Source organism: Aphis gossypii, chromosome 2, assembly GCF_020184175.1.
Source record: "Aphis gossypii isolate Hap1 chromosome 2, ASM2018417v2, whole genome shotgun sequence".
In the NCBI taxonomy this organism is placed as follows: Eukaryota; Metazoa; Arthropoda; class Insecta; order Hemiptera; family Aphididae; genus Aphis; species Aphis gossypii.
The window spans coordinates 59,726,325-59,747,661 of record NC_065531.1 but is presented as its reverse complement, the minus strand read 5'-3'; the positions used below and the strand labels follow the sequence as shown (position 1 = coordinate 59,747,661).

Sequence of the window (21,337 nt, the reverse complement as noted above, 5' to 3'; positions counted from 1 at the left end):
AAGTGATTTAAATTGGTAACCAAAAGCTGTAATCAAAATTTGAGTGGAAAAAAAATAAATGAATAGTTTACTGATCTATTATTTCTGAACAATTAATTACATAAGTTTCTATTTATCAGAACCTATATGGAAGGCCATCGATGTAGTTTGATGATACGAATCTAAGACAGTGGTGGTATTTTAATTTTGTACTATAGGCAGTTACGTTATTTCTCAGAAGTTTAATTTATTGCATCCTAAAAACGTGTGCACTACAAACAGAAAATTTCTTGTAATACTGAAATACGTAGAGATACTGCGAAGACCTCAACGAAAGCATAACAATAGCCATTGAGAATTTATTATTGGCGTACCTAACCTAACTGTAATCGCGGTGTACTTAAATGCCGATGGGGTATTGCAGACAAAAATTCTTGACGGATAAAAGAAGAAAAATATTTGACTGCTCTCGCATTTCGTCCGATCGCGCAAAACGTGATCTACGGCTATCATAGTCACGTGGACTTTACGTGTAGATTTAATAAATATATATATTTATTAAAATATTTTGTATGGCATACCTATTCAACGGCAATATCATGTAATGGGCGAGTTCGAAGAGCGTCCAAAAGGCGACGGCATTTTATACATCGTGGACAATGACAAAACGGGAAAACTTTTTCGTAATGTTAGAACGTAGCGATAGCCGCCAATATTTCGTTGGTAAGCCGACATGCACTCATTTACTTCACGGTTTCCGCAAATATAAACTCTTAGTTTTTCGGCATTGGTGTGTTGGGGGGGGGGGGGGAGGTTGCTGGACTTGAGTGGAAAAATGATTAATTGCCCCAGTGCTGTGTGCGGAGTGTTAATATCGACTTTTATATAAATTGTATCAGATTTTGGTGGCTTGAACAGAACGTTAGCCTGACCGTGTGTTGTCGGGTATTTTCTAGCTCTAAGTTATATAGTGTGTCTACAAATGTCGGATAGTCATGAACTCTGCTCTATACTCACAACTAATGAGTAATATTCTTACCAGCTCGACCGAAGATTCGGTCTTTATGTTTTATTTTTTTAATTTTTCAGCCGCCTCGGTGTGTAATACATTATCGTGGCTGGCCGAAGCGATTTTACTGATCACCATTCTTTGCCGTTATATAACTAGAAGATACATATAAGTATATAATATTATATCGTTATGTTCACACTCGATTTCGATCACAATTTTTGTGCTCAAATTCATATTTTATTTGGCTCATTTTATACAACCTACTATTTTACTTCAGAGAACAGTTGTTAGATCTTTCTTTGATAGATTCTTATTATTCGATTCTAAAATTAAAATAATTAAAAAAAGTATTATTATTCGATCAAATAAATATTGTATAATTGTAATAGGTATTTTAAATAAAATATTATATTAATTAATTATTATTTTTTTTTTCGTTCGATGTTTTATTTACCTATTCTTTATAATCACATTATTTTGTTAAGTTTATAATATCGGCTTTTCGTGTGTGGTATAAACATACCTCTTAATATATCAGTCATATTAGTGTCAATTTTTTATGTCCAGAACAGTTTTAAACATTATGATAATGCAATTGTGTCATTCATTTCAAAAACAGTAGTGGAAAAGGTACAATATCGGTGATATAGAGGTGCAGTAAAAAATATAACTGTTGTTTTGTGTGACAGTTTTACGGTGCAGCACTATTTAGCAATAACAAAACTCTGTTTCATGGGTTATAAAATCTACCACACATGCTTTTAAATTTATATGAATGATGCATGCACTTAATTTCAATAAACATGGTTATAATTTTACGATATTCCTCTGTGGTTGGAAGAGCAATACTTTATGATTTTGCTCTCATTATTATCTTTTATTAGTTTTTGATAATGTTTAACATTTGAAACCCAAAATGCTGATATACATATTACATATCACTTTTTTTCACGTGTTCTTACTTTTTAATGATTTGAAAATTTATTTAAACCAATATCAAACGTGCGAAAGAAGAAGAAAAAGAGAGATCGTGAATATAGGTCACCACAAAAAAATTTACTACCAGAGCCGACAACGTAAATAACTCAATAATAATATATTCTTATTCCCTACTCAACAACAAGTTGGTGTAGTATTAATAAATATCTATTTTTTATTTTCATTATCTCGTTTTATTTTAAGAAAAATAATTCTTGATAATTTTTTCTCGGCCTTATTCGTTTTAACTAGCTGAAGTTTATTTTTATCAATCAAATCTGTCTTTATGATCATTTTTTATTTTATATATATTTTATAAGTCATTCCATAATTATTTTATTATATAAAACCATAAAATCGTCCGACTTGAGACGGCGGCAGTATGTAATTAAACATGGATGAATAATTTTGAAACTGCTGTAGTTAGTAATGTAAAATATAAAAAAAATTTATTATTGTTGTGTGCTCATACTTTATAATTTTTTTAAGCCTATTGTGTACAACATGTATCTATAATCTATATTATAATAAATCATTAACCCATAAGTTCAAAGCACGTTTATTTTTCCACTAGCTCTTATTAAGAAATGTATTTCTTTATATTTTAAGTTTTATCCATCTCTGCGTATTCATTTAACACTAAAATATATGTATATACAATTAGTAGAAGAATTGGTAATCCTATGATGTAAATTCATAAAATTTGCATTTCACGAGTTTTGGAGCTATATTATGGTGGTTGTGTAGTTATGGTGTGTTCTAGTTAGGTTCTAGTTACAAACTCTTTAGTCAATGGATTAAGAATATTATTCTTTAAAATAAATATTCATACCACTTAAAAGTTATTTCGGCTGCGAAATACGTGTATTTCTGTTAAAACTGTGTCTTTTAAGGCTATAGTGGAAACTCATACTTGCCCAGAATAAATACTACTGTCTATATAATGTGTTTACGTTAGTTATATAAATTACTTATTTTGAAGTGCAAATAAACTTCCACGTTACGTATGTGAATGCATTAAATACAATGTGTTTATCATATTATTAAAAAAAAAAAACATTTTATAAAAATTATATATAAACCGTATAAAATTAATTTTATGTTATAATTATAATACGGTTACGTATAAATAAGAAATTATGTTTTTAATACCTTTTTATAATAAAGTAGATCCTCTGCTTACAAATATGAGACTCACTTCATTAGCGTTTGAAATTTTAAGTTCTCTTAAGTGTCCAATACAAAGATGTTTTGCTCTATGAAGCTTTTATAACGAACACGGAAATTTAATAAGATTATATTTAAGAAAAGTAGTTTGTTATTTTGTTTTGTGACAAACGTCTAAAATTTCCCATGTGATGTTTGAATTTTTAAAATATTCATTATCTTGTTTTAAACCTATTCATTTTCGGAGATATTAAATAGTTTTTATCCACCAACATAACTTGTATTATGCATACAATAATAGGGTAGGAGATTGGGTGGATATAAAGGTTACAACGTAAATATTCAGTAGTCCGAAGAAACAAATACTTAATGGAAATCTCATACACCACCGTATTTATAAAATCTTAACACGTATTTCGTATTTCGAAGAATAACTAGCTAAGTTTTAACAGGTCTATTTTTTTTTTATATATTAAAACTTTAAATTTGGGTCATGTGATTTGATTCAAAAATATTTTTTACAATGGCCACAATATTAGGTTTTTGGTCTTTATTTATTTTTTTTACTGCAAATGATGATATTCAAGTTTATGTAAGTCTTCATAATCGCCATATGATATGCATATCAATGAAAATCGCATTAGCACAACAAATTTATAATCTATAATAATTGAATTAAGGAAACGTTAAAATGATGTACCTATTGATGAATAATTAATTATACCATTACAATAGTAGGTAATTGGTATTTAAAATAAAACATGTATGTATTAATGTATAAACTCAAAGTTCATAGGCCAATATCAATATTTTATTGTACTACATTTATAGTGCGTGTGTAAAAATTATTCTCGATATTCATTACAATTAAATAGTAAATACCAAGTTATATAGATTTAAAGTAAATTATTTTAATTTAGTATATTGTGTTTATATGTTTATAGAATTAATTCGATGATAATTTGATTTGGGAAAAAAAAATCAATTTTATACTTATGTATATTTCTTTTAATATTCAATAAAATATTTGATTTATTTACGTATATTTATTAAACAGTGATTTCATTTTGAAATATATGGCCATCAACCGTTTTATATATATTTTTTAACAATATTAAATCAAAACGGAAAAAAATAAAATGTTTATTTGTGCACTTGAATGAACTTGAACCATCGAAATCGGTACCTGTAGTTTGTTGTAATTTATCATATTTTATTATTCATTTACAATCTATATTATTGTATTATAAAAATGGCTATGATTAATGTTTAAAATATACATGGGCTATTAGTAACGTAAAAGTTTTATCATATATAAGGAAAGATAATTAAATGTTGAAAATGGATTTACTTAATTGCACATTTAGTTTAAAGTGATGATTCAAACTTATTAATTTTTTTATATATCGAATAAAAGTTGTTGATATTGCACGGAAAAATGTATTTTGATAAGTTTAGTTGTTTCGTGTAATGATTTTATGTGCATTTTATAGACACAATATAATATGAGATTCTTGAGTTTTCCAAGTGGGAATTAAATATTGATATATTTATATCCTTACACACAGCTATGCCACTGTAGGGATTAATATTTATTAATGTGAAGTTTAATATTGTACATATTATAAATATTTTACTCTGTGGTTGTATATTATATTTTATCTAACTCTAAAATAGAATTAATCAATTATTATTAATAAGCGTATAGTAACGAGTACCCATGCCGTGTTTAATATTTAAAATTGATAAGTCTTAAATTGTGTAAGTATTAATACCTGAATATATTATTGTTAACTACATTTCTCTGGATCGTATTGTGTTTGCACCATTTTTGGATTAGGAAATCATACTGTGAAAAACACTCAACAGTGCGACACGGTTTAAATTATTATTTATTATCGATTTATAGAAATAAATAAAATTATATTATTATTTTCAAGGATATGTTTGAAAATAAATACACTCGTCGGTAAAATAAACATAAATGCTACGAAGAGTTTTTATTGAATACGGTACCTTTTGAAACACACGTCGAAATAAATACGAGACAAACGCGATTATTATTGTAAACATCCCAATCACAACATCGAGTCCGCTGCTAAACCCGTTCCGACGGATCACAGTAATATCAATATTATAATATATGATATAATTAACATAATATTCAGCGTGTTATAGTACATGGATGGATTCATTGTTTTGTTGAACATTTTTTTTTAGGTGAAAAGGACGAACGCGTGCCACCCAAATTTACGCCGCTTGTTACCAATATAACTTTTATTATTTGCTAATAACTATAATAATGATATAATATAATAGTCTAAAATAAAAATATCATTACTTTTTGTTATAATTATTTATAATAGTCGACGCGATCATGTTGTTATATTATCGTAAAATATAGCCACGATATCACCGGCAATAATGTCATGCGTATACATTGATTACGACGGCGACAATAGAAACAACAATAACAGCAATACCAGAATAAACAACAACAACAATGATGATGGTAATAACATCGGAAGTTATATCAGTACCGTAGTCGAGACTCCGGCACATTAGAAAAGATCGTAGTCGTCGTTATCGTGCGGAATGATAAACGATAGTCGACCATGAACACCGTGCAGAGTTCCCACGGAGGTGGTGGATCCGGCAAAGAAAAGGGCATCGAGGTGAGTAGCACAACAGTGTGCAACATAATAATAATAATAATAATAATATGACGCATTATAATGATATAACATATTATCATGATAATAATGTTATGCGTATTATGGGTATCGAGGTCGACATATACGTATTATATAGGTAACGCTAATATACAATGCACGTAAGTACACAAATAGGAGATCCGCGACGAAGAGATATTGATATCGGTGCTCGTCTGTCCATTAGACGGAGGCCGGAGGAAAAAAATGAGACGGTATCGAATGCGCATTTTATCATATATATATATTATAGTTATAATGTGTGAGCTTATCTAAGTAGTTACTCGTACCTATATATATATACATATCGTATTATATCGAATATAATAATAATATCTACCTATATTATTTTTTTTGCGCCCCTGCACCACGAGAAACCCAATCTGACATTTACCCGTCAACGTTTTCCACAGCACTTTATTAGTACTTGATTTATTATTATCTCTGATAATTTCGTGATTCCGTCAACGTGTGAAAATACAGCTGCAGGTGTTTTATGAAACGCCTTGCCTTGCCATCGTGAAAATTTAGATATGGAAATAGAGCAGTATAAAACGAAAATTAGTTAAATATATAAATACCAAGAAAATGTTGAAAATATCCATGGTTTTATAATTGCCATCAATTATATTGTACAAATACTCTTTGAGATAATATATTATGTATTATGCATAGTATTTTTATTATTTGACAGTCAGTTTATTTTTCTTGGCTGATAGTTCTAAGCATAACTGTTTCAAGCTATTATTTGGTTAACTTTAACTGTAACCATACAAGAAGCGTTAATTCTGTATAGTTAAAAAGATTTTATTCACTTCGTTTGATGGAATTTAAATCATTTTTGACGACGAAATTGGTTATAACTGACAAGGAATTATCATGGAATCAAAATAAGTGAACATTGTCTTGTAACGCGAAATCCGTCTTTCTGAGTGATAAACTATGGATAGATTGGGGACGAATACCGACGATAAACGACATGATTAAATTTTTGAGATGTGTATTATTATAATATTATCGTTCGTAGTGCCCTTAAGCGTAGATTTTACTAGAGCGTATTAATTTCAGATAAGAATGTTACCATGGTAACAAGACATCATTGTTCAACAGGTGTTATATGATTAATTCTGTATTGAAAAGAAGGAAAAAACACCTGATGTTTTATGCACTGTGATGAAATTGTTAGAACATCGCAAAAATTATTTATGACAGTATTTCAAATGACCTTATATTTTATTTATAGATATGTTCCTGTAAGATAAATAGAGAACCCGTAGATTTATAAAATACAAATATAATGACTCTATATTTGTTTTATTATTATTTTATTTATGCAACGAAAAGTTTTTAAAACATTATTGTTAGTATAGAAAATTGTATAAATAATATATTCAGATAAACTACAGTTAATTTATTTAAAATATCATAATATAATTTATATATTTTATATTCCAGTATTTCACTGAACTTAAAAAAAATTCATATCGTATTTAATAATATGCTATTGCTTGTTAAGTATTATTTTTTTTTTAATAACCCATGTGACCTGCACAATATACTTGCAAGAGCAGTTGCAAGTACTTTCTACGAAGAATAACACACATATTCAGACTCCTAAGACAATGTCGTATTTCTACACGTCATAACTATTAAACTATTAAAGATTTAATAACACTTATTTATCACACTTGTTTTATTTTTGGCGTAGTTATATGTGTGCGTGTTACGAATACATTTTTACTTTTGTTCTTCGGACAACAATACAGTTTGAGGTGGATCGATAAGCTCTTATGATGTGACCTGCAGTGAAGTGAGTTTATGTGCTCAATGAATACTAAAACAAAACCCGAGAGTCCAATTAAATGAATTATATTTGAACGAATTAAGTTTTTAATTAAAACTGGCATAGCCACCCAACAATTATCTGAGCTTAGAGAAACTGCAATTTATTAAAACATTTAACGTTTATTTTGTGTGTGGTATTTAGTCAACTATCAGATAGTGATATACAGACGTGATCGAATACAACAATAACAGAGTGGAGCGAAAATAACAAAACAAATACCTAAAATATACGTTTCATTTTTATGTTTTTATGTTTATTTTTTTTTCACAACAAATTAATTCTCGGCTTTAGGTCCATATCACGTATATATAGTCTTACTACTGTCGAACAACGAATTTCGTGAAATCATTTTTTTTTGTATTTATTGAAGCAAACTTTGCCACTGTTAAAAATTTCAACCATTTTTCCCTCTCATTATTTCTTTTTTTTCCGTAATGATTACTGATTTAATTAATGGCTTAAACTGAAATTATATTTTTTTATGTTGTGATACGAAGAAAAAATTCAAAGGAATAAAAGAAGAATAAGTTATCAACAGTTAACGAGATTTTATTATTGACAGATCTATTTTTATCTTTTAACTGCTTTAAAAAAAAGTTTTGCAACACCAATGATGCATTTGGGTGAGTTTCCCAATAAGAACATAATGATGATATTATGTTCAATCATTTCGATTTTAAAAGAATAATTATTGTAATATCCCCTATTGTATGCGTTTTTTTAATCACTCTCATGAGATTGAGAATTACTATTTCATTTTTTTAATTTGCATTTTGATCAATTAATTGTAAATGTACATGATCTATTAATAGGAATTCGAAAAATTGTTTAATTGCCAACGGGATTTATTCTGAAAATTATTTTGTGTTTAGCCATTATAGATATAGTATAAATATTTAGAATGAAAATTAAATTTAAATATTTAATAACTATTACATGGTAAAAATGTATACATTTTTTATAATAATCCTGTAATTTGATTCTCCTAAAACATTGTCGTAATTGATGACTTTTTTCTAAATAATGTGTTATTCAATTTCATTGTTGAAAATAATTATTTTTGTTTTACACAATCTTATTTATTATTTATTTTTTCAAAAATTTGATATAGTACCTAATTTGTAGATCTGACTTCTACAAAATTAAAAAGATAAATTATTAATTTCCATAAAGTATTCACAACAAAAAGTTATTAACGTTAGAGAAAACACTACAGAACGGCATGTATGTAAAACAGTATTATATTATAGTAAATATTTAAGGGTAATTCACCAAAAATATTCATTGCCATTTTTTTAAAAATAAAATACAGTGAATATGTAAATAGTTATAATTTTAATGGAAACGATTTAAAGTGCTCTATTCGTATACATAAAAATAATTAGATTGAATATTGTCATAATATATCTTATTTATGTTATATTACTATCATTATTTTAAAAATATTTTTATATTTTCACATTTTATGAATCGGGCATTCTTTTTATTTAATTTTTTAATTTTTAATTTTTGATAAATGTGTTAAACAACAAAATTTAATATCTGGCTCTTAAGAACTTACTTCTTTAATATATATTGAATTTAGTATAACATGTTTAAGCTATATAATATATTTAATATGAATACTGGCTGAGTACAATTGCGCGCAGTGCCGAAATAACAAAGAACATGATTTTTACTATTTAGAGGCATACGATTTCGCGTAAAATTACTAACGTTACTAAATCGTTTATTAAAAATTTCAATTATTTTTTTATAATTAAATACAATGATAAATACATTTACTCAAATGTAAATAACTCAAAAAAATTAATTTAATTGAATTTATAGGGTAGTTATCCTCACTAGTATTTTCTAAAATGGAATTATCAGTTGATACTATAGACATTCACTGTTTTTTCTACAAAATCTCCATCTAACATACCCATCTGCTGATATCTAATACATCGAAATGAGTACATATTCTCTACTAAAAAAATTACTTCGTCTTTTCAAACTTATATATTATGCCAAATTTAATTTTGGTTTTCAAAAAAATAAATATAAAATGTTAACACTGCGAAAAAAAATAGTTGACTGACACAGCTGAAACACGAACTTTACTGACAGTAAATATGTATAGTGACACAACATGCGCAATTATAGTTAGGTATATTCATAACTGTATGGGGAATCACAGTTAAGATAATAATTCTGATCCAATATAAAATTATAACTTAGAATATTATAACCATTACTTCTTAGTGGCAGGAAGTTTGTCTGATATCAGTTATAGTAAGTAATAAATTAGCCTACTACAGTAATGTACTTATATATTTTTATTATAGGATTTACCGTGCACCTATATATTTTAAACGTATATTACAACGTTGCATAGACGTAAAAATAATATAGCATGAAAATTGTACGCTTAAAAAGGTATCACCGATTAGAATAGTGCAATCATATGACGCCCATGAATACATATAACTAATAATTTGTGGCATTATTGTTTAAACTAAAATCTTATTTTATTTGTTAAACTGCTTAAATTTTAAACGGTGTTACTATACGGGTAATAGTATTTGAAATTAATTTTTATAAAAATAAAGTTCCGTTTTCATTTTTCAAGTTTTAATGATTTTAAAATGACTATTTATTCATATTATGACATTATGCCAAAATATATTTTATAAACATCATAAATATTTAGAAAAAAAATTACAAGCTATTTAGAAGGTTCTCTTTTGAAAAAAAGTTTACTCGTTTGCTGATTGCATATTTTCTTGATATTTCCTATTACTTGAATTATTGTATAATATATTTAAGGTATTTATAGCATATGAATGATATATTTATTAATTTAATGTAAATCTCAATTAAAATATAATGAAATATATTAATAAGTGTCCACTTAATTATTCTTAATTCAGTTATATAAAAATATATAGAATAGGATTTTTTTTAATTTAGGATTAGTTACTAGATTTTTAAATTTTACAATAAAGTATCAACTCAATTAATCATTCTAAAATAATAATATTAAAAATTAACAATATAAGTAAATAATAATTGTATTTAAATTTAAACACAGTTCTATAATTATAATATAATATAATATAATATAATATATAATAATATATAATATATTATAATTATATATTTAAAATTTAAAATTATTATTACATGAAATATTTTCCTTCTTAAGTGATGCATTATTTATTTAATAGTTTTGAATATTTAATTTATAATTTCACTAGAAAAAAAATAACCTGTCGATAAAATTTAAAAAATGATACATTGATACCCGACGAAAATCTCGGGATACAAAATATCAATATGAATAGAACGGTTTATGAACTAAACGACACAATTTCCTGTTAAGTATGATTGACACACAATAAGAAATTGAATATTAGTGTTTTAAACTGTTTTTTAGTTGCGAATTTCACTTCCTATAGAGATTGTGAGTAATCAATGTTAGTTTTAAAAAAATTTAATTTTCACGGAGGTTTTTTTATATAGGTACATTAATAATATAGCTAAGTAGCTTATTGTGTTATTTGATATTCATTTTTTATTATTGAGATTTAATGACTATTTTAGTAATGTCAATATTTTAATTTTAAACTTACTAAGTACGAAAATCGATTAGGTGGTAACTTACATAAAGTATATTTAATTGATAAAAATCTTTTTATTTAATTTTTGATTCTTTAACAATACATAGAAATTTTGAACTTTGATTGTTTACCGTGTTTAAAATTTTGTTATTTGTTTACGATGCAATATTGTATAAGAAATCATAATACATAATTTATTGCTTAAAATTTAAGTAATTTTTTTGTTAAAATTACTCAAAATTGGATTTAAATTATATAATCGATTGAAAGAGATCATTATTTAACTAACCTTATAATGGGTTGTATATCTAAGCTTATGAATTTTGGCATCAAAATAGCCTATTAACACTTTTATAGGGTAGACAATTTCCGGTGTTTAATATAGAAGCTCTGAGCGGTTGGCCGGAAGGAAGGCCATTAGTGATTCGATCCTATCAATATTATTATACCTATGTGAGTTATATAATATGAGTTAATTTATTCAAATTCAGAGTACTAAGATTTTATCGGTGCTCTCTTGAGGAGTTTGTTTTTTAGTACTATATTTGATTAATATTAGTTTTCGCAAATTTAATGTACACACCATAGCACAATAAATAGTTATAAATAAAATATTATTGAAATATTAAAACAAATGCATCTAATAATATTAAGTTAAAAAAAATTTAAATGTCTAAGCAACTAGTCCATAAATAATTTTTTTTTTTGTTTCGAAATATTATAAATAACAATTTGTTGATGTTATATTTTCTTAAATAATAATATATTAAGAAACAGTGAAATATTGATTATAAACTATTAATTATTAGACAATAAACTACTGATCAACGATGATTAGATACTCTTATCGTTATATACGTATTAAAGATAGGTTAATAAATAAATATATTTTAGTGTGCTGTTAATTAGCTAAATAATCATTCAAATACTACAATATTTTTTATAATTTGTGTAGATTAATGTTGGTCAACAACTAAAGAATCTTGGTTACCCATTGTTATAAAAACGTACCTACTACAGCTAGTGTGGTTGACTATAGTTGTATTTAAATCAAATAAATCAAAGTTTGTTTAAAGTGATTTTAAATTTTCATACCTCAAAATATGAAGTAGCAAAATTTTGGTTTAGTTCATTAAGTTCAAATAATATTAAGTCCAAAAATGTTAGACCTATGATTTTAGTTAAATCTATTTTGTCCTATAAAATTAAGCCAAAAATATGTTATAGTCTAATATATTTTTCGATTAATCCATGTAGTTCAAAATGCCTAATTTAAAAAAATTATTATTTAATCAAATTATAATTACCATGACTTAAACCATTGGATTTTATTCATAGGGATTTTCATTTTAAACCATTATGTTCCAATAAGAAATATTTCTTAAAAGAAAAAAAGAAAAATATCTTGAAAACCGCCCGATTTAATATGATGCCAAGTCGTAACTCAAAAATTATTTAATTTAAAAATAACAAATTATTAATTATAAACAATACATTTTGTTTTCGACTTCATTCGTTTGACAAAAATCATACCAGATAATATTAGATATATAAAAATTGATTAATCTGTAACGCAAAGTGTATAACAAATAGGGATTTGAAAAATTCAAAAACACTCACCGGATGAAACAGCCGTTAAAGTGAATGAAACTGTTCTCCGAATCAAAAAAGTAGCCAAAGAATAAGTGCCTAACTTGATACTAAACGAAATACTACGATAAAGTATGGACAATTTCAAAGTAAAAGTTGTTGTTAACCGTACAGAAAGAAATTCAATCTAACGAATGATAAACTTACAACGAAATAGAACGAAACTTACTATTCAACATAATTTATTTGAAGTTGAACTTCACCATTTTTACAGTTTGAATGCCTTTACTATTCATACTATTATACAACTTGCAAGACATTTTCGATAACTTAATGGATAACATGAATGAAAGCGTTGTTAACTTTACTACTTATATTGTATCAACAAATATTTCTGGACAACCAACGTATGATAGAAGACGATTTGTTCTTTCATTTATCTCCAGAAATTTATACGAACTTGTATTATGCCAAAGACAGAGAACCAACAATGTTATATAGGGTTTTAATTTGAAACTGGGAAAAGTATTATTAACTTATAATTTGAATACTTGGAAGTTTCTAGAAAATAAAAACATATTTAAAAAGAAACCAAAAAATATTATATTATCCAGATAAGGCAGTCATAAAAAGTGTAAAACCATCAGTTATCACTTACCAAATATTTATTAATAGTCAGGAATGAGTTGAAAATATAGTAAGTATTTATGCTTATTATAAATAACAAAATGAAATCATTTTATCCTCGAGTATTGACTTACTACTTAAAAGTATAAACAGTGATCCAAAATCTGATGTATAATATTCTAAATTTATAATAAATGTGTCGTTCTTATACATTTTGTTTTTTTAAGACATAAACTTATAGAATAATATATAAAAGTACATTAGACATAACATATTGTTGGTTAATTTAAATTGCACAAATATCTACATAAGACTTAAAAAAATAATGGACAAAAATGTATATTTTACATAACTGATAATTGGACTATAAAAATTTTGGATCTTATTTATGGGATCAATATTTTTGTACCTAGTTACACCAGTGACCAGTGGCGCAACCAGGATTTATTCAAGGGGGGGGGGTCCAGGAAATTTTTTTATTTATTATAATATATTGTTTTTCTGTTCTCTTCCTGAGTATATACTATATACGAGTACATTATAAATACATTTCATTGCTTGATTAATACAATTATATTATTATGCCAACTCTAATAATAATTATAATCGATACATTTTGATGAAAACTTTTGAGTAACTTTAAAAATATAAAATAAAAATAAATACTATGGCATGATCCAAGGGGGGGGGGTCCGGACCCGGGGTCCACCCCTCTGGTTGCGCAACTGAGTTAGACTTATGCGTATAAATAGTTTTGAAAATTCACACGTTTTAAATGATTAAAATGTTGAAAAAATATTCTATAGAACATTATACTTGCATACTTAAGAAGAGGTAATGTGTACATATTATCTTTTATTTAATAAATAAGATTTACAGAGTTATATTTTAAATAATAATAATTGTACATTTTATATTGCAATGTAGACTATAATATTTATAAATTACATTTTACATTTTTACGTACATTTATGTTAATGAAATCTATGTTTCTATTACATAATTTATGTTTAATATTACGATGATATTTTTAAAAAATATGATTTTTTTAAAAGATGTTATAAATGTCTGTTGAAATATTATCATTGTAGATAAAAACTTTCTATCATTCTAAAATATGTTCAACCAGGAACATTTTCTTAAAAGAGTAAAAACTTAGCTGAAGATATTTACATAAAAGTTTTTTGGAATCTCATATTTAAAAGTTTTTATTTTGATTTAGTTACTTTATAAATGGTTATTTCAATGTGAAGTTGGCATTTTCGGAAAGAAGTTTACATTCGATTTAAATGACATACAAATTTGGCTATCTTCTTTCATTTTAAATAAATCTATCATGTATAAATTATTTGAATTACTAGAGTATCTCTTAAAGTGGTACACTCAAAGTTTCAAGATAATAAAGTGATAAAGTATAGTTTGCCAATTTTTATAGTCTGTGGATAAGTATAATGTTCATTTGGTTTTTTTTTAAACAAAAATACGAAATATTAATTATTCAAATTTTAAAAATAGGTATCAATAAATAATTGTTACTAAATAATATACGGGTGCTATTATTCTGTTTGCATAAACATAGAATACATACATTGTTTATTAATTTACTTGTTATAATTTTCAAAGGTTATTTCTATTTTGAGCTACGATAGTAATAATGTCTTATTTTACGTTTAATCTAATCGCACGACCACCAAACGGGACTGTATTATATTCTTCCCTCTGTGGGTGGCTTATTGGGCATATCAAGGGTAAAATGTTATTTTTTTTATCGGCTTACATATAATTTATTGTTTTTTTTTCTAGGTCATAGTTGCCCCTTGCGTTTTAATCTAGTTATTTTTGACCATTTAATTTATCTTTATCGTGGCATAAGTGTATGCTTTTATTTATAGTACATTTTTACTTTAAATATTTTGTTAATAATTATAGTTTGATGAGTGAATACGCGTATCAGCATTTATAATAACACATACATACACAATATAATTCATTAAAGTTTTCTAAGCGTAAAAACTAGTTTAATTATTATAACGTCAATCAAAGAAAAATTAAATTAAAATTAAGTCAATGAAATGATAATATTATACTAAATTTGTTCATATTATTAATAATTTATATAATTAAATTTACAACAAAAACATTGTTATTTGATCTTATAAGCTATAGTATAAATATTTACAATTTAACTATATAATTTGTTTTAAAAGTCCTCGAGTCAAAAACCAATTACCTAATAATAAACATTATAAATATTGAAACTCGTGTTTGTTGAGCTGAAATGTCATAATATTTGTCCTTATTTACGATGGCTTTTTTTCACAAAAATATGTTTAACATAATATTTACAGCTAACGAAATTTCCTCTTTTGGTAATAAAATTTAATGAATATTTCTTATATTATTAGGCTATCTTAACTAACTATGTAAAAAGTAAAATATTAAGGTTACATATATATTTTAAAGTTCAATGTTCTATAGTTTTTAACAAACTTTTAAACATATAATTTATTATTGTTATTATGCTATATTTTTTAAAACAAAATATTGAAATAAGAATAGAATAAGTTTATTTTTTTTAAAAAAAGCTCTCATTTTTTATGATTTGTAAGTACGTACAAGAAAAATATTTATTATTTTTAAATACAGTAGACGAACTTAAATCATTATTTTTACATGAATAATTGAACAGTTTTTTTTTTTTTAATTGTTTTTCTTTATAACTGTTTTTAAAAATGATAACATGTTTTTTCCGATAATTATAAAATTGCACAATAAATTGGTTTTTTTTTTAAACAGTAAAATAATCTCTCAATAATAATGTCTACAATATATCTACGTGAAGAATAATATCAGTGCCGTATTTTCAACATTTTTCTGGGGGGGTCCACAGTTTACATAATTAAATAATATACCTATATAAACTATGAGAACTATATTACCCATTGCTTTTATGGCTTTATCACACATTATATTTAACTGTAACTTGGAAACCGTCGTCAGAGTACACAGAATACCAATTTCTATACATATTACTTTACTATACTGCAAGGATATGTATCGGTATTTTTTCTCTGGGGGGGTCCAGTACCCCTGGACCACCCCCGTAAATACGCCACTGAATAATACGCAGACCTTGAATGAGTGCTTTGTTATCGTTTCGTCATGAAAATATTGTTATACCTTAGTAAATATTATCTTTTAAATACAAAATACAATATTGGGAAAAATAAATCATTTTCGTAATTAACATTTTCAATTTATACTCTTAATAAATAAACGATTATTTGATTATGATGATTAATGTAAAAAAGCATTTAGAGATGTATTGAACAATTTTAGATTATGAGTGGTGCTATTTATATATTGATTTTGTAATGATGTGAATGCGTGTGTGTTTTTTTTTCAGTACGTAAACATGTACATAGTTTATAGTTGATAGTAAAAAAATTTTCGGATTTTCAACTAAAGTTTTTATTTTTATAAGGAAAGTGAATTTAATTGGTACTTTTGAGTGATCAAAATTAAAGATTAATAGTACTTTTCTTGAAGTTATTTGATATTTACTACTTTTTTTTTTTTAGTGTTTCCTGTAAATATCGATAAAAAAATATTTAATCATTGGAAATATTTAAAAATGTAGTTCAAGATATCTCATAACTTGTTATTAAATATTTTAAGCTATTTAAAAATATTAAAAGTACGAATGTTCTCAAAATCCGTAAACAATTTTTGAAATCAATAAAAATTACAATTTTTTGGATAAAATTTTAATAAAACGTACGTAGAATAAGTTTTTTCATAGGTATATAATTCATACTACAATCAAAAATCTCTAAAAATATCTATAAATACTTAAAATTAGGATAACAATAGATATTCAAACTAAAAATAATTATTTGAATTATGTCGTTGCAATTCAAAAGATATATTCATGGAAATCTGAACGGTCAGCTGGAAAGTAAATGGATGATGTGTATACCTATTACCTAGTACCTATAATCTTTAATAGATTTTATAAAAAATAATTACTTATTTTAAATTTGTATTAAAGGAGTATATTCTGCAAAATTATTTTTGTGTATCAAATTTGATATTTTTAGTGAATCGTTCATGAATATATTTCCAAATAACTTCATTTTAAATTATTTTGTCACTATTTTACCCAAGGATTGATCTACCATAAAGATTTTAATTGTTTCCAATCTATTCCTTATAAAAAATTGATAAACTAAATGACCATTAATTATAAAATGAAGAAAAAATAGTTTTCGTAAAGTAAATGTTAATGTACCGTAACTGCCGTAACATTACATACCGAGTTCAAAAATAGCCAATAGAAATTCTATACTATATTTTGTTTGTGTGTCATTTAAATATGCATAAAATATGATATATGCCTAATTATTATTCAATGTTTAGTTGTGTATTCTAATTGTCTATATAAACTTTACAAATTTATCAACCGGTGAAAATCCCTACTTAATAATTGTTATTGTACATTATTTATTTAAGATAGATTGCAGTGTGTAGACATAAACAACCTATATACCATAAATTATAATAATTAACTTTATTCAATAGTATTATTTTGACTTGAAATTCCTTCAAGAAATATGTTGGCTTTCAACTTCATTCAAATATCTTTATTATCTGCATTCTAAATGATTCAATTAAATATATTTCATTTAACGTTAGATCAAACATATCATAATAATATACTTTTCTAAGAAATATTATATTATACAGCATTTAGAAACTCGTCTGATATTCCAAGTATGGTTGAAATTTCCCCAAAATAATTTATATAAAAGGAGTTAGAGTAACTTATATTTCTCATGTGTTAGGTAGAGAGAAAAAAACAAATATTTCAACAGTTTGAATTTTGAAGATAATAATTATTATTAATTTATAATTTTAATATGCCTTTTTTCTAGGTTTGTTCAAAAATGGACTTTGTTTTTATATATACTGTGGCTGCATAAAGTTAGTTATTTTGAAAAGAAAAAATAAACTTACTATGTATTAAATAATATGTTTTATCTAATACATTATAAAATCAAATCAATAAATTCCAAATAAATCTAAAAATAATAATTTAATTAATTAATTTTTTTTCAAATTTAATATTAATGGATTAAAAAAAGTTAAATTTTTTCTTTTTGTATACTGCTTAAATCAAATATTTGCTGAAGTAAAATATTTTTGCCCATAGTATTAGTGAATGTATTGACGTATGGGTGCTAGAATATTTTTGAAGAATCTTAATTGCCGTTAAAAAGCCTAACAAAACCTTACCTTCGTGCTGAACGATTATAAATCAAATATATTTACTACAAAAATGAAAAAAAATAATGTTGAATATATAAACAATTAATTCATTTTAAAATAAATCATAATAGAATTGTATTGTATAAAAAAAAAAAATAGTTCCAATTTTAACTATTCAGCCTGTAAAGTTCAATATTTCATGTTAGTGCTAACTTTTTAGACATTTTAAAATTAATGAAGACAGGCATTTTATTAAAAATGTACACATAAAGTAGTTTACAATAAGTACATTTTATCATGATGTGTTGTTACTGATTTACAGCAAAGAAATAGTATAAAAATTCATATTTAACGAAACTTAAATAATACAAAAATCTCGTTTAATGTTTTAATAAATTCAATAATAACCTCCGTTTACTTAATTGTTATCTAATACGCAAATAAAATTATTTCGTGTTTGATGTAATATTTATTGAAAACATTTAATTGGATTCAATATATTGATAGTTAAAACCGAATATATTGAAACTCAAATTTATTTGTTTTACGAAAATTTATTAGAAATGCTCGCTTTCCATTTATTTTTATATGTTTAAACGTTTATTATTATTGATTGCAGTTATTTAACTAAATTAAATATATTCAACTATTCAAGTAGGATATAATAAGTAAGTTGGCTATTTTAAAATATTTCGAATAATGAAAAAAATATAACAAAAAAAAAAAAGTTTATATCACTATACAACCTTGATTTATAATTTTAATAAGTCAACGTAATCAAAGATTGTGTTTGGCTGGCAATTAGAATTAGGAGAAAAGATTTAAAAAATACCTTATGACAGGACCGTATAGTTTTGAATGGAATTTTTTAAATAGTATACTTAATTTATTTCAAAATGATTAGTATTTTCAATCTGTATGTCAATATAAAGTTAAAATATAATTGAAATTATGAATATTATAAATATATAATTGGATGCATACCAAGGCGAAAGAGTTGTAAGGAGAATGATTCATTGGCACAGTTTTATGGTTTTTATGTTTGTACTCTTTAATTTTATAAGTGTCCTAGTTTTAATTTGTAAACGGTGTTTGTTAAATTTATTCGTCAATAATTAGGAGTGACATAGACAGGGAGACTGTAAATATATTTTTCAGTATTCATCAATGTTAGATTTTCTACAAAAATAAATGTGTTTTCTTTTTACATTTTTGAAGTATGGACGCTTGGTATCCTTAAATTAAACATCTAGCACTTATAAATAGTATAGTTACTTTTCATATTAAATGGTTTTATAATAATTGAACAAGTTGTCGAAATTTAATAACATAGTGCAACGTTTTAATAGTGCTCTTTAGGTAAACTCTATTGTTATACTAAATTCAGGAAGTTAAAGTTAATGAATTTATCTTGACATGATTCCAAATTACTTTATGTGTACATTAAATATCTATTGTTGTCTTTAAACCAAATATCTTGAATATAAATTGACTAAGCGTGTTTGTGTTAGAAGTTAGCTATCGAGTTAGAAAATTAATTTATCAACCTAATATTTTACAAAAACGTTTGTGAAAATATCAATTATATTTTTGTATATGAATCACTGTGTATATAATATTTATTCCACATGTTATTGTCCTACCCACTTAATGTTTACAAATAATATTAATTACAACTTACGAGTGTAAAAGAAAAACATGTTTTGTTTAACAGTTTTAATAAATGGAATATATTGGAAGCAAAGGCCCATATTAGAAAAATAAGCAAATTACCTTCCAAATTTATATCTTATTTAATATTTAAAAAAATATATATATATAAATATGTCAATGAATTCTCTTGGTTATTTGAATATCTTTGATCTAGTGGAGTAATTCCATTTAACATCTATAATAAATGTTTAACATTCTTCAAACATTTAAATAAAATTTAATTCTGAATGTTCTGCAATCAAGTTTTGATGTAAAAATAAAAATAACAAATATTTTTGAATAATAAATTAGTATAAACATTACAATCGTTTATTCTAGATTCAAAGATGAAGATTAATATATTTTACTAAACATCTTCAAATTTTTTTTATGTTAAAAGTTGATATTATAATCTAATAACAATCGATGACAAGTTTTAATTTATTTTTAATCAACTTTTTTAAGCTTTTATTAACGCTTTTTATTCCTTTAACTAGTAACTAATTATATAAACAAGTATTATTATAAAGTTATTTCCCAATTTGAGTAAATATTTAATATTTTTACATAATAGAGTGTTTAAATTAATGTAAATATATTTATAGACGGATTGAGTTTAATTCATAATATATTTAAACTAAACAGATAAACCAAGATTTAGCGAATATTAAAATTTGTTAAAAGTAACAATGAAGAGAAGGGTAGTCGAGTGGTAACATTTTATTGTACAGTAGGTATTATGCGGACCTCAGAGTAAGTCACTATAATAGGTGTATTAAATTTGAATGCAATGGTGGATATCATTGTATACGAAAACGATTCTGAATGAAGATGATTTGTCAGCCTATGATATATTATTTTCTAT

At 24.9% G+C, this 21,337-nt stretch overlaps 1 protein-coding gene across 2 annotated transcripts in view; it reads left to right on the top strand.

Moving 5' to 3' along the window:
* LOC114122743 (prolyl endopeptidase FAP) overlaps positions 1–21,337 on the top strand; it is a 218,834-nt gene that overhangs the window by 67,780 nt on the left and 129,717 nt on the right. Inside the window, exon 2 of one of the 2 annotated variants that reach the window (XM_027985497.2) lies at positions 5,357–5,811. The exons of the other annotated variant lie outside the window; for it this stretch is intronic. Coding sequence (XP_027841298.1) covers positions 5,752–5,811 — 60 coding nt within the window. The 5' untranslated portion in view covers positions 5,357–5,751. The remainder of the gene's footprint in view (positions 1–5,356; positions 5,812–21,337) is intronic. 2 annotated transcript variants of the gene reach the window in all.